At 45.1% G+C, this 15,691-nt stretch overlaps 1 protein-coding gene across 1 annotated transcript in view; it reads right to left on the bottom strand.

Annotated features, from left to right (window-relative positions):
- The window catches only part of Lmln (leishmanolysin like peptidase), a 58,029-nt gene that overhangs the window by 39,500 nt on the left and 2,838 nt on the right, over window positions 1-15,691 (bottom strand). The window contains exons 2-8 of the mRNA XM_032900133.1: window positions 13,809-13,906; window positions 12,765-12,795; window positions 11,343-11,425; window positions 10,417-10,534; window positions 6,373-6,551; window positions 2,298-2,403; window positions 589-683 (exon numbers count right to left, since the gene is read on the bottom strand). Coding sequence (XP_032756024.1) covers window positions 589-683; window positions 2,298-2,403; window positions 6,373-6,551; window positions 10,417-10,534; window positions 11,343-11,425; window positions 12,765-12,795; window positions 13,809-13,906 — 710 coding nt within the window. The remainder of the gene's footprint in view (window positions 1-588; window positions 684-2,297; window positions 2,404-6,372; window positions 6,552-10,416; window positions 10,535-11,342; window positions 11,426-12,764; window positions 12,796-13,808; window positions 13,907-15,691) is intronic.

The raw sequence follows: 15,691 nt of genomic DNA, 5'->3' as shown, positions 1-15,691 counted from the left end.
TGTTTATACTGGACAATCACGGAACATCCCGAATCCTTCCCATAGCGCTCTCCCATGCCAGAGGTTATGCTAATGTAACCAGTCATACTTTCCGTCAGGACCAGCATGCTTTTCAAAGACAAGACTCCCAAACAAAAAGCACAGCCTAGGAAAACACCCACTCACACAGTGCTGTATATGTCGCCGTCCCTGCAACACCCACTTTGGTTCTTTGAGATGAGGTCTCAAGTATCCCAGCCCTGAACTATGGAGCTGAAGGTGACCTTGAACTTCCGACCTTCTGCCTTCCACCACCCAAGTGCTGAGATTACATGTGTGGATCACCACCATGCCTAGAATTTTGTACTCTATAATTACTCTAAAATATAAACAGACACACACTAAATGAATAGTATGAACTATTTTCCTGGAGAGCTCTGTCCTGGTCCTCTGAAGTAGCCTCCTCTTAAGTCCACCTTGTGTCAGAACTACAGTTCCCTTATGGTGGCCACGAAGACCCTGTCATTGCCCACAGGGAACACACTGGGTTCTCAGGTTCTATCCTTACACCCTCTAGGAGAGAGGAAGGAGAAAGAGAATGGCGAATACCTGTAGTTGAAAGGTGGGAGGCCGTCTGCAGACCTTGAGGTCAGGGGGTTTCCATCTTGATCATGGTAGAATGCAAAAAGCCCAGCCGAGAAGCCCTGGAAGAAAGAACCCAGTGTCCTACAGTAGGACGTTGAGACACAGCAGCGCCTGCCACCCAGGAGGTCTTGATATTGGTCACAAGGGCAGCACGCAGCTCTGCAGAAGGTACCCCATGCTTCAACTCAGAAGCAACTGGGTGACTGTATTTACAATTTAAACACCATGCGACTTGCTGTAAGCATTTAAAAGGTTATTTTTATTTTTACTCATATGGATGTGTCTGTGTGAATGTCAGCAGGCATGTGTGGGTGCACTCAGGGGCCAGAAGAGAGTGCTGGATGCCCTGGAGCTGGAGTTAGGGGTGGCTGTGATCTGCCCCACAAGCACTTAGGAGCTGAAGTCAGAGCCTATGAAAGAGCAACATGTGTCCTTTGCTGGTCACCACCAAACCACTGATGTCAGTTGTTTTTTTAATTTGTTTTTCAAGACAGGTTTCTCTGTGTAGCCCTGGTTGTCTGGGCAATCACTCTGTAGACCAGACTGGCCTCTAATTCACAGAGCTCCCCCTGCCTCTGCCTCCTGAGTGCTGGCATTTAAGTTATGTACTACCACCGCCCAGCTGATATAAATGTTTTTAATACAAGATATTTGAAAGTATTTATATATTTTAAAGCTAAATTTGTGTTCATGTTAAATACTATATATATCAGTGCTGTGTTATCAGGATACCTTAAGGCTACACTGTACTCTACTGTGCACTACAGAGCACAGAGAATCATACTTTCTAACTCATCTGTATGGTTTTACAAATCCTTTGGTATTTTTCCTTGTTGAGGACCCCATTAGGTATCACTTCCAGATGTGAACAACAGTTGAAAATATGAAACCCACCCAATGAATTGCAGGACCAAGCCCTCACTACTCCAGTGGCCTTTATTTATAAATATCAGATTTGAAGAGAGAAAATCTTCGGGAGAAGTGATTTTCTGAGGCACCATGCACAAGGATAACAAGGACACTGTTTGCTATATTCTTCACACAAATTTACTACTGAAACTCATTAAAGATTGGATGGTAAGGGAGCTGGGGGGCAGGGGTGCATAAACGCTCAAATTGGCAGTATGTGCACACCCATTGTCCACACCTCTGTGCTTGTGCATGTGTGCATGTGCATGTGTGCATCTGGAGAGTCATCCGTCAGGCAGGCAGGCATGGGCTCGGCTGCTAGAACGGCTGTCAGTGCGTATGAAGCCGGATTTAATCCCCAGCATTGCACACAGTGGGTATGGTACCACACGCTTGTAATCACAGCAGCAATCCTCCTGCTTTAGCATCTCAAGTGCTACAAGTACAGACCCGAGCCATCACATCTGGCTCTAAGATGCTTTCCTTCAAAAGTTTAATCACCTTTAATGGGAATGACAGCTGAACTGTAAATCATGCCAGAGAGCAAAACTCAACCTGTCCCATCCTGAGCACTAAAATTTCTTGGCAGAAATAATTTGTCAGGTCTTACTGCACATGAATCTAAGAACTCACATATCCTATAATAAAATATTAAAATAACAGAATATGTAACAAATAAAAAGTCTGAAGGATCGGTCCCCAGCTCCAAAAAAGAAAAAAAAAAAAAAAGTCTGAAAGAAAGGACAGAAGTTAATAGCATTTACCAGGGCATGAATGATCTCGTGCTTCACTGTGGACAGCATCCCGATAAACTCTTGTGGCTGGGTGGAGATCATATTTGGACACAGGTTAGCATATCCTGCTATGGGCCTGTTAAAATAAACATATTTATTTTTACTATATTGAGAAGTATAATATTTACTAACTTATACTTCTCTGAGAAAGACAGCTCGAGGATATTATTTGTTTACTATCAAATATACTTTAATAGATAATTCTTATTCTTTTTTGCTGTCAAGACCCAGACCTGTTGCTTTCCAATGAAGAAGAAAGACCTTCTGTCTGTCTGTCTATCTGTCTGTCTGTCTGAAGGGTATGGGAGCTTCACTGGGGCCTTTCAAGTGCTCAACACCCTGAGAAATGACCACCGTGTATCTGGCTGTCTTTCAAAGCTGTACCAAAGGGACATGTGAAGGAATCCAAACTGTTTCCTCTACCATTGCTTTACCTGTCTACTGTGGAAATCCCATAAATCTCACTGTTACAGCTGCCTACTTATAACAAATATTTGTCCTTTTTAAATAGGAAAATGGTGTCATTTTCTGATAGCATCAGACCTAAGTACCTTGAAAAAGGGTATCATTAATCAAAACATTGCCACACAGACAGGTATGGTGGTACACATCTGTAATCCCAGAACTGGGAGGCTAAGGCAGAATTCAAAGTTCGAGGCTATCCTGAGCTACATAGAAAAGCTCATCTCAAAAACACACAGCAGAGCCACAGTGGCTTCTAGAACAAATGTGTCCCTGCTAGGCTTAACCCTTCCGAGCAGGAACTTGCTTTCTCCTTCTCCAAGCCCTGGCCTTTCTATGGAAGTAGCCTCACTACCATCACAGGATTGAACCCAGGGACCCCCATACTCCAAGAAATGCTCTACCACTAAGCAGTTTGTTTCAAATTTGGCTCAAAAATTGTGTTTGTGATCTTATTCTCAACCAGTGAGATTAACACAAGGTCTCAATGAGTTTCTTGACCTTGTCTAAAACTCCCTGTTACCTAGGCTGGCCTTGAACTTGCGCTCCTCCTGCCTTGGTCTCCTGAATAGCTGGAATTACAGACTTGTACACTCAGGCCTTGTTTAAAGGGGCTTCCGACAGTAACAGGACTCCTTTTTTTTTTTTTTTTTTTCCGGGGCTGGGGCCGAAAACAGGACTCTTTGTAGCACGAATTTCCGCCCTTTACACTTCTCTTTCTTTTTCAGGCTGAACTCAGGGCCTCACACACGCTAGACAAGCACTCTACCATTAAGCTACATTCAACCATTTTCCTCCCATTTTGGTACAGGATTTTGCTAAACTGTATGTGAAACCAGGCATGGTTTATATGCCTGTAATTCTAGCACTGGGGAAACAGAAGCAGGAGGTACACTTTGAGTTCAAGGCCAGCTTGGAGTCTACATGGCAGCCAGGCCTACAAAACACAGGCTAGCCCCAAACTTCCAATCTGCCTGAACCAGCCTTCTAAGCAGCCAGGAGTGCAAGCATCCACTACCCCACGCCAGAGGGTCCCCTACCTCTTTATTTGGCTAAAGTCTTATTAATGCTCAGGTGAAGCTATATTTTTACTTCTTCAAAAAGGGCTTCCTTCCCAAATCAACTGAATGATATTCCGTGCCATTCTCTGCTTTTGTTCTATGCTACATGGTCCTGTATAAAGTATCTATCCCAAGTAAAACTGCATGCTTACTCGTAGGAATAACTAACCATCATCTGTCTCCTTCTACAGCCGATAAACCCCAGGAGGCAGGTTCACAAGTGTGTTTTGTTCATCTTCTCTTCGGGTAGTATAGTGAGGCGCTATGCCGGTTAGTCAGTTGGCGGTCAGTGTTGGCGGTCAGTCAAGGGCATAGATTCACACAATGGAGTTCTTGAGACTCAGAATAACTGGTCGGGTGTGGCACACATGCCTTTGTAATCTCGGCACTTGGGAGTGGGGAGCAGGAGGATAAGGAGCTCGAGGCCACCCTCGGCTGTCTAGAGAGTGTGTCTCGGGCCAGGCTGGATTAGAGACCACTTCTCATGGGATGGGGCAGAACAAGACACCGTGCCAGCCTCTGTTTCACATCAATGCTCCAGAGGAAAGCAACTCCTTCCCCAGGATGGTTAGTTCCCACTCACTGATACCGAGGCCATTTATTCTTTAGCTCTTGGTTCCTATGAAAGGTGAACCAACAGTAAAGTACCACAGTTAAGTAAGGAGCAGGGTAACAGAACTGGGACACGCCTTCCTGCTGCCCGTCTGGCATCTGTCTGACTCCGGTGCTGAGTCTTCTCACCAGAAGACAAGCAGAAGCAGAGGTGTTTTCAGTAACATGGGACACAGAAACGAGGTTAAGTGACCCAGATCCAGTCAGCTGGGCCTTTTCTAACCTTCCCTCACTCATCTGGGCAGGTCAACTCCATCCTAATAGATAAAGTCCAACATAGCTTTTATAAAAGCAATAAAAGCCCACAGTATAAAATAATTTGGTCCAACAATGTAGAATCATAAAGAGCTGGAGAGACGGTTCAGCAGTTGAGAGCACTGACTGCTCTTCCAGAGGATCCAGGTTCAATTCCCAGCAACCACATGGTGGCTCACAACCGTGGCTTTATAACTTTGCAGCCACAGAGCCAATAAATGGTGCACAGACATGCATGCAGACAAAACACCATACACATAAGATAAAAATAAACCGCTTTGGGAGAAATCTCTAAAGAAGATAGTGAAAATGGCCTTGTTCTCCTTCCTGTCTTTTCTAACTTGCAACCTCAGAAGCAGCTACTACTGCCAACAATACCACATATGCTATTTTCAAGCCACCCTAGTTTGCCTGAGACTGAAGTTTCCTCTAACATGGGGCATTAGTGCTACAGCCAACAATCCTAGAACACAGGGATGGCTGGAATTCTCTTTCTGAGGCTTTTCCTGAGAACATTCGAGTACACACAGGCACTTTATTTTTGCAATGTTCTCTCAACACTTTAGATCAAAGTGTGGTTTTGTGTGTGTGGTGCATACGGTTTAGTTCAAACTGAGAAAAGGAGCTAGGACTCTGTGGCACCAGCAAGTGAAAAGGTATTTCTCAGGAACATTCCACTGCCTCGATCTATGAGGTATAAATCATCACTCATCGGGTGGCTCACATATCATATCCAGTGATTCTGACACGTGATTAAGGTACGCATTTCAAATAACTTCTTGGGGGGAAAAGGAGTACTAGTGAGATCCACAGATCTTCAAAACCAGGTGTGGTCCTGCAGTAACAAACCTAAGAGTCAATATTCAGTCTCAGGACTCTTGAGCCAACCTCACCAAATGCAGTATCAATCTCATTCCAACTTCTCTGCATTCTTATTACTGAGGATATATGCACTGTGGGAGTGTCTGTGAGATGTTTCCAGGAAGGTTGGATTGAGAAGGGAAGACCCACTTTAATGCGGGCAGCCTATGTACTTGGAGAGGGGTCCCGGAGTGAAGAAAGATAACAGACTGAGTGAGAACTAGCGCACACAAGTAGAGTCACACACAGGCAGTTATGAGTCCTTCGGAAAAGCAGTAAGCCCTCTGAGGCACTCAGTCATCTCTCCAGCCCCTTACCTTATTTTGTTAGGATCTCTGAAGAGCAGTGAGAGGAAGGAGCGATCACACCTGACTGCTTTTCCCAACAGAGGCTCACTTCCTAAAACCATCCAGGAAACTGGAAGCGTACTTCTATAATCCCAGCACCCAGAACCTGAGGCAGGAGGATCTCTAAAAGTTCAGTGCTGCTGAGAAGCGGTGGCACATGCTTTAAAGCCCAGCACTAGGAGGCTGAGGCAGGTTTGAGCCCCAGCCTGGTCTACAGAGTGAGTTCCAGGACAGCCCAGGCTGCACAGAGAAACCCTGTCTCAAGAAACCGAAAACAAGAAAGGAAGGAAAGAAGGAAGGGAGGAAGGAAAGAAGGAAGGAAGGAAGGAAGGAAGGAAGGAAGGAAGGAAAGAAGGAATTTTTTTTCTCTGTCTAACAACTTATTTCTTAACCCTAGAAACGTCTGAGCAGATGTGTATTTTGGGGGCAGGCTCACAGGAAGCTTACCTGTCCATTTTCGCCTCCTGTTGACAATAGGCCGCGTAAGAGATGATGTTCTCATGGCTGCATCTCTCAGTGGCCAGAGCACCGACATAAAGAACAAAGTCCGCATCCTGCACGCCCTCAGGGTCTAGCACACCCACCGCTCCACATGGCCACTTTCCCTCTCGGCAGACCCTGCATTGCTGCCACAGGTGAGGAGGAAAAGCAGACCAGAGCCTGGGTCAGCTGAGCGACAGTGCCAAGGGAATAGACTGGGGACAGTCACTTATCTTTTGTTTACCCCCCCCCACCCACACACTCTCACTGAAATCGGGAACTGGTCCTTGGACTTGGGAGGCAGAGGCAAGAGGACTCTTTGAACTCATACCAAGCAATGGAGTAAGAGTTCTGGATCATAAACAAAACAAATCAAGGACTACAAATCCCACCCTCATTTCCCTGTTCTGTTTTTACCTCTTTTGAATTTGTTTCCCTAAAATTTTTACTTGGCACAAATACTCATAAATTTATAAACTCAATGAAAGTCAGTGAATCCTATTTATAAAGGTCAGCACGCTAAGATGCAGGACAAAGAGAAACACAAATGGTTTTGAACCCCTGAAACTAGTTGTGCTGGTTCATTCTAAATGTCCATGTGCTACAACCCAACAAGGAAGAAGGGGGCCTCAGATTAGGAACCGCATAGACCAGGCTGGCCGCATAGACCAGGCTGGCCTGCAGGCTCACCTATGGGCGGCGGTCTTAATTGTTAATTGACGTAGGAGGACCCAGCCCAATGTGCGAGCACCATCCCTAAGCAGCCGGTCCTGAACTGGAAAGTAGGCTGAAAGCAAGCCAAGGCTTGCAGCAAGCAGCATCCTGCATGGATCCCGCTGTAGTTCCTTGACCATGAACTAACTTTCTTGGTCTGAAGTAAGGTGGTGTGGAATACCAACCAGGTCTGTCTTTAAAGTGTCTGCCCCAACTTCCCTTAAAGATGGACCACAATCTGGGACTGTAAGCTGTAAGAAACTCTTTTCTCCCTAAAGTTACTGCTAGTCAGGTATTTATCACAGTGACAGAAATGAAAGTCAAACACTGGTGAAGGGGTGTTCCCACCCACACCCACGCCCACACCCTTCCGCTGTAGGGAGAATGGACCTCATGGTAGGCAGCCCTCTACCACTGACCTACATCATGTCTATAACTTTTAAAGTTCCTTGGGATGTGATTATTTTAAATCTAATTAATAAAAAAATTTACCTAATGGAAAGTATTTCCTATTGTAAAAAAACCTTGCGCTGGTACGATGACTCAGCAGGGAGAGAGGCACTGCTGCGGGTCCCGACCTGACTTTGAGCCTTGGAGCCTACCTGGTGAAGGGAGAGGACTGCCTCTCAAAGATGTCCTCTGCCTCCACACAAGCCGTGGCAGGCACACACAAACTCGATAAATAAATAAGTATAAAATATTAAAAAGAAGCAGCAAGTGGCTGGGAGCACTGGGGAGGCAGAGGCAGGTAGACATATGTAAATCTAAGGTCAGGATGGCCTAAAGGGTGAGTTCAGGCCTATCTCAAAAATGACAAATAAATAAGTGAATGAATGAATGAATGAATGAATGAATGAATGAATACCAAAGCAAATTTATATGCGAGTGCTCCGCATATAAAGCACTTGCTCTGTAGCCTGGCAACTCGAGAGTTTGACCTTTAGGATTCTGAGTGGAGGGAAAACCAGCTCCCGAGAATTGTCCTTTGACCTCCGCATGCAGGCAGTGGCATGCATGTGTCTGCACTCACAGAAGCACATCACAACACACACACGCACGCACGCACGCACGCACGCACGCACGCACACGCACGCACACAAAATTTGGTTACAAATTTAGACAACACAGAAGAACACAAGGCACAAGTTGGTCCCTTGATGATGGCATCCTGGGTAGTCTAAGGTGACTTGTCTCAGGCTCTCCAGGCACATGTCACTGTGCTCTGTGACACTTGTAGGAGCTTCCTAAACAATCACAAGCATCTAGGTCTAGCTGTAGCCCATGAGGGTGCTGCTGAGAGGCTCGGCCTGCCCACCCAGGTCTCATCACTGGCACCCACGCAGTGGAAGGAAGAACCAGCTACTACAGGTTGTCTTCTGGTCTCTATGCACGCACAAGGCACTTGCACACCCACCCACCCACCATAAAAAGAAATGTAGAAAATAAATTTTAAATAATCAATATACCGTAATTTTTTGTTTTGAGCAATGCTCCTGACCCCCAAATTTCCACTTCACTTATGGAACATATATATTTCTTATTCTGTTTCTTTAACAGGGAATTTATATTTGACTTTTTACATTTTTTTTTATTGGTTTGTGTGTGTCTGTCTTTACACGTGTGCATATGGCCGCCTGTGGAGTCCAGAAAAGATTGTTGCAGCCCTGGAGCTGGCATCATAGATGGTTGTGAGCCACCTAACGGGGGTGCTAGGAACCAAACCCCAGTCTTCTACAGTAGCAGCACATGTTCTTACCCACTCAGCCACCCCACCCCTACCCTCACCCCCATGTAACTCTTAATGGAAGCCGTTAGGAGCTGAAGGGACAATTCAGTCATACAAACATCACGTGCTGCTCTTGATGAGAGCACCCATGTTAGATTGTACACATATGTCTGCAACTTCGGTTCCAGTTTCTGGCCTCCATGGGCACTGTGGTGGTTTGCATATGCTTGGCCCAGGGAGTGGCACTATTAGAAGGTGTGGCCTTGTTGGAGGAAGTGTGTCACTGTGGGGGTGGGCATGAGACCCTCCTCCTAGCTGTCAGAGGATGCTCAGTCTGTTCCTGGCTTCCTTTGGGTGAAGATGTAGAGCTCAGCTCCTCCTGCACCAGGCCTGCCTGGTGATAATGAACTGAACCTCTGAACCTATAAGCCAGCCCCAATTAAATGTTATCCTTTATAAAACTTACATTGGTCATGGTGTCTGTTCACAGCAATAAAACCCTAACTAAGACAGGCACCTATACTCATGTGCTCTTAAACATACACATACATACACATTTAAAAATAGAAGTTTAAAGAAGGGAAGAAAACCAGAGATGGCTCAAAGGTTAAGAATACTGGCGGCTCTTCCAGAGGACCTAGGTTATGCAATGCTCTTCCCAGAACCCACAGAGCAGTTCACCACTATCTGTAACTCCAGCTACAAGGGATCTTGTGCCCTCTTCTGGCTTCCCCAGGTACTGCACACACATTCCTGTGCATGTGCGCCTGCCTGCGTGTGTGCGTGTGCGTGTGCGTGTGTGTGTGCACACTCATACAAGCAAATCAGCCATACACATAAAATCAAAAAAATAAGAGGAAAAAAATAGCATCTGAACTGACCTAGATTGTTCAGTGTTGACCGTATAATCCTCCAGATCGTCCTTCGTCTATGTTATTCTGCTTTTTGAGATAAGTCTTGCTTTGTAACCCAGGCTGACATCGAACCTGAGTCTCCTCCCTCTGCCTTCCAAGGGCTGGGATTACGATGTTATCTTCCCCCAGGCTCTCTGCATAGTGGTTTGGTTTTTTCTTTTTTGCATGTGCACATCTGTACTTTTTAGATAAACAGGCTAACCAGACCCACTGCCTTCGAACCTTTCTTCTTTCAGTTAAGAGCTTAAGTATCTCTTCAAGTCAGGATGTATGTATTACAGCCTGGCCAGTTGCTAGTATTTTTATGGAATAAAGTTCAAGCCTGGGTTGAAGCTGACAGTTTATATTTTAGGAGACATTAAACTGTCCTTTTAAAGTGCTAAAAAAAAATGTTCAAGGGAGGAAAAAAAGATAACGTTCTCTGCGCAGGAAATCCAGGCACGAGTGAGCCAGAGAGCAGTTTTGACATTCTGAACCCTCCCTGCCTCAGCTGTAGGGAGAAAATGGAGTCGCAGTGGCAGGGACTGTAACTCAGCCATAGAGTACTATCCTGGGACTCAGGAGGCCTCAGATTCACCCCAGAGTACCACAACAAAGGAGGTGCTGTGCTGTGCCTTCACACTGTTATCTAAGACTCTTGCTGAGAAGGAGACTCACCTGGAGGTGCTCCTCGGGCACAATAACAGGCCCACACTTGGTGTGCACGGCACACTCCCCGGTGCAGTATCGGTGCGGATCGTTTTCCTTCCGTAGGTACTGGTTTGTCGCACATTGTCTTTGGTTTATTCATACATCAAAATTTACAAAAAAGAAAGAGAACAGTTCACAGCAGTTAAAATACAGCTGTACCCTTGTGGAGGCCTGAAATTAGATGTCCCCAGTAAGCTGGGCATTGGTGTACTTGGTCCCTGACTGGTGGCTGTTTGGGGAGGTCTTGCTGGAGGGAATATGTCACTGGGGGCGCAGATGTTTCAAAACAACCTTGTCGTTTCAAGTGTACTCTCTGTTTTCCAGCTTGGGGGTCCCAGATGTGAGCTCTTGGCTGCTCCCCCAGCTGCCTGCTCTCCACTACTTACTTCTCCACTGCCATGGACCCTAACTCTCTGAACCACACACCCCAAATAAGCCCCGCCTTGGTCATGGTGTTTTCTCACTGCCACAGGAAAGTAACTAAGACACTGCTGTACCACTCCATTAACAATGGCTACTACTTAACTAGCAGGCAGCTCCCTAAGGGACTTCAGTCTATGGGCAGCTGGACTTGGGTTATCAAATACCTCCCAAAGCAACCACAGGGAGGGAGGAGCAGGAGAGGGAGGGGAAAGAGGGGAGGAGGGAGAGGATGAGGAAGGAAGAAGGAGGAAGGAGGAGGAGGAGGAGGCACAAGAACAGTTTATAATGGGAAGGCAGAAAAAGGGCTATTCAGTAGGTGCTTTCTGAATCCTTTTAAATGGCTTGTAGTTTAGTTTCTAAAAACACACATGGCAAAATTCTACTATAAGTTCCATGCTTGTCATGTTGGTAAATGGGAGGTCACAGGGCTAAATGAATGGAGGTAAGGACCAACGTCTGATGTCACATACCTGCTAAGTAAGATCCTGCCAGCAGGTCTTCGAACCTGAAATGTTTTCTCTAAATAAGAAATAGCTTGTGGGAAAAGTTTGTTCTAAATAAAAGAGAAACAAATCTAGTTAGAATGGTGGGCAGTCATGGAATACAGTGTGTTTAAGAAAACAAACATGGACTACTAATGAAACTGGGATTCTGGGATGCAGACACCTGTCCTAAGTCATAAGGCAGCAGAGAGAGAGAGAGAGAGAGAGAGAAGAAGAAGAAGAAGAAGAAGAAGAAGAAGAAGAAGAAGAAGAAGAAGAAGAAGAAGAAGAAGAAGAAGTAGTAGTAGTAGTAGTAGTAGTAGTAGTAGTAGTAGTAGTAGTAGTAGTAGTAGTAGTCTGGGAACAGAGCATTAGGCAGAAACATCCCAGCTCACCCCATGCCCTAGAAAACATGTCTCCACCATGGTGACTGGGAACATTAATGAAGATGGACACTCCAACTACTAGAGATTGTCTTAAGTAGGAGCTCAGTAAGTTCTGTGGGCCACAGGGAGATGGCTTGGTATGCGTGTGTGAGACTCCATAGGTAAAATATTGACGAGAGCTGGCAAGACAGCTCAGTCGGCAAAGGCATTTGCTGTGCAACCCTCAGGATCCTAGCTCCATCCCAGGAATCCACAACGAAAGAAGAGATCAAACTCTGAAAGCTGGGTCTTTGACCTGTATATGCACAGGTGTGTACCTGTGAGCATGTGCATGCACATGCATGTGAGAACACACACACACACACACACACACACACACACACACACACACACACACACACACACCTTGATGAGATGGAATCTGTAGAAAAATCTCTGGGTCTGGAGAGATGGTTTATCGGGAAGGGTAAAGGCATGTGCTAATCACGCCTTGATCCCTGATGGCCTTAGTTTAATCTTGGGAAGCCATGCTGGAATGAGGAACCACTTCTGAAAGTTAGCCACCCCACATGCGCCAGCACTCACATCATAAACACACACAGTAATGATGGCGATAATGTCATGTCAACTAATCCTTAGGACGAAGAACATTCCCATCCAGAGAATGGTACCCTCCGTGTATTACAAAAAGTGTCCTTTGTACCCTATACTCTGCATGCATTGCTCCCCCAAAACTTGACAGACCGAGGAAAAAAGGTGAGAATACTGATTTAATATTAAATTATAAAATGATAACATTGAATGCTAATGAAGTTTTGCTAAATATATCATAAAAACACCTTTATTAAAATGAGAAATATATTTACCACCAAAATCTTTTATTCATTCATTCATTCATTCATTCATTCATTCATTCATTCATTTGCCAGTCAGCCATGTGTTTTTCTTTTTCATGGGAGAATTAGCACATGATAAAATATACCTATTTGAAGCATCCACCCGATGAGTATTTATTATTACATACCTTTACAAGATATCTTTTCTCGGGGAGCAACCTGAAAATGAGGAGAAAAACATAAGAACTGCCACTCTAAGGGCTGGTGACATAGCCTGGTGGTAGGGCACATGCCCAGTAGGCACAAGGCCCTGGGTTTGCTCTCTACTACAGAACAAGAAAAGTATGGCCGCCCTGAGTCAGAGCGCCGCCCCATCTGTCAGGACTGTGTCTGTCAAGGGTCCTAAGAAGATCTATATAGAAGCACACAGCTTTCGAGGTCTCCACTTCCCTTCACAGGTAGGTGACACATTGTGCTGTGCCCAAGCATGGAACTAGGCACGGCCACACATGAGCTCATTCATTCAGAACAGTCAGGCTGGAGAAAGACACGGGCTGCTCTATGAGCAGTGCACCAACTTCTTCAGATCTCAGTCTGCTGTCGGGGCTGTTCTCAGACACATACCAATTAGACTCCATACTCTCTACTCAGTCAATCATTCTATAAACTTCGTCATTAGAGTTTACGCATGCGCTCCTCTTGTTTCCTCTGAATGCTTGCTGACAAGTGTCTTCCAGGTCTGCTATGGCTGCAGTCAAGTAAGGCCACACTGGCTCTCTTTAAATTATTCATGATCAGCAGACTTATACCCTTTTGGAATACAAGGCAATCTCGACTCAGTCCTGTGTTAAAGTTATGCCAGCTCCTCTCTAGTTCCACCTATGGATATTGTGTTAGATAACCATGAAAATAACTTTAAAAGGTCTTTTTATTTATTTCAGACACACCAGAAGAGGGCATCGGATCCCATTACAGATGGTTGTGAGCCACCATGTGGTTGCTGGGAATTGAACTCAGGACCTCTGGAAGAGCAGTCAGTGCTCTTAACCGCTGAGCCATCTCTCCAGCCCCTGAAAATAACTTTAATACTTAGATTGACAATAGAAGGAGACGACCAGGCTGAGGCAGTGACTGAGTCTGAGGCTGGCCAAGGCAACAGCTTGGGCAGCACTGGAAGATGTCAAAAACAAACAAAAAATAAACACAAGGGAACGCAAGAACAGCAAACTTACTCTTCAATGCTCTGATCATAGATAGTCTTGATTCGTAAATGCCCATCCGCATCTCTCTTTGTGACATGACTTGTCTTAAGATGGACCTTATTTATGACCTAGAAGAATGCATAGTTTGAGAAATCTTTTTTTAAAAGTTGCTATGACATTTTTCTTTCTTCAAGTAGAATTTAAATATAATAACGTGTGTTCATTAAATTGCCCAATTGAGACCTAAATAAAATTAATGAACTACATTTTAAGTGGCACTCCTCTAAAAGTCCCTTACCTTATTATATGATGTTAGCATTCCTGAACCCCAAAAGTTCCCCAAGAAAAAGTTATCGCCGGAGAAATAAGCACTTTATAGCAACCCAGCTGCCAAAAAGGCTTGGGCTTTGAGAAGTCTTTGTAGTCTGTCATACGGATTCTAGTTTCGCTGACTTCAGGTCTTTAGAAACTGACAAGAGAGGCTGATCAAGCAGCTCACACCATTAATCCCAGCACCGGGGAGTTCAAGGCCAGCCAGAGTTACACAGTGAACGGTTGGACTTTGTCTCAAAAAGATAAAATGACAGGAGACCTACAGCGTAAGAGTGTGTGAGAGTGTGTTTGTGTGTACATGTGAGTGTGTGTTGGGCACAGTGTCTGGTGTGTGAGAGTGTGTTTGTGTGTGCATGTGAGTGTGTGTTGGGCACAGTGTCTGGTGTGTGAGAGTGTGTTTGTGTGTGCATGTGAGTGTGTGTTGGGCACAGTGTCTGGTGTGTGAGAGTGTGTTTGTGTGTGCATGTGAGTGTGTGTTGGGCACAGTGTCTGGTGTGTGAGTGTGTGTTCGTGAGTATGTGTTTGTGTGTAGGCAAACGCCACCCACCTTGTCTTTAGAGACTGGGCCTTTCATGGGCTAGGGAGTGGCCAAACAGGCTCTGTTTGGCCAGTGAACCCCAGGACTCTTCCTGTCTCTGCTTCTCCCTGGCTAGGATTTAAGTACAGACCTTTACATTCAGTCAGTTTTATTTTTCATTTTGTTTTTTCAAGACAAGCTTTCTCTGTGTAGCCCTGGCTGTCCTAGAATTTACTCTGTAGACCAGGCTGGCTTTGAATTCACAGAGATTCACCTGCCTCTGCTCTGAGGCCTGGGATGATAGGCGTTCAGCTACCCCCCCCCCCCCACCCCGGCTTTATTATTTTGATTTTTTTAACCTGAGTTCAAGGACACCTAAGTCAGGTCCTCAGGACTTAAAGAAAATGCACTTTACCAAAGGAGCTACTACTCCAGTCCTAATAGGACCTTAAGTTACTCTTTTTTAAAAAAGATTTATTTATTATATATAGGTACACTGTAGCTGTTCTCAGACACACCAGAGGAGGGCATCAGATCCCATTACAGATGGTTGTAAGCCACCACGTGGTTGCTGGGATTTGAACTCAGGACCTCTGGAAGGAAGAACAGTCAGTGCTCTTAACCACTGAGCCATCTCTCACCCCCAAGAAAATCCTTCTTACAAGAGATTACTTCATTTACTTTTTTCCCCAGTTGTCATTTACATGATTTTTTTTTTTTTTTAGAGAGAGGGGGGGGGGTAGGATTTCCCTGTGTAGCCTGGATGTCCTAGAGCTCATTCTGTAGACCAGGCTGGCCTTAAACTCACAGAAATTTGCCTGCTGGGATTAAAAGCATGTACCACCACCAGGCTCAGGATGACCAACTCATGAAGCACAGAAAAAAGAAAAAAGCTTTAGCTAAATTAATAGTAGGCTATGCATAACTCTAACAGTGAATAATTGCTCCCATTCTTATTTTTCTTACATTTCATATTTCTGAATATTTAACAAAAGTAGGATTACTTATTTTGTAGAAAAATGGCTACCTTGCATGCTGCTGATCTAACAAGGCACGATGATGT

This window comes from Rattus rattus, chromosome 4 (genome assembly GCF_011064425.1).
Source record: "Rattus rattus isolate New Zealand chromosome 4, Rrattus_CSIRO_v1, whole genome shotgun sequence".
Taxonomy (NCBI): domain Eukaryota; kingdom Metazoa; phylum Chordata; class Mammalia; order Rodentia; family Muridae; genus Rattus; species Rattus rattus.
The sequence above is the reverse complement of the archived record's forward strand: the minus strand, read 5'-3'. Positions and strand labels throughout refer to the sequence as shown.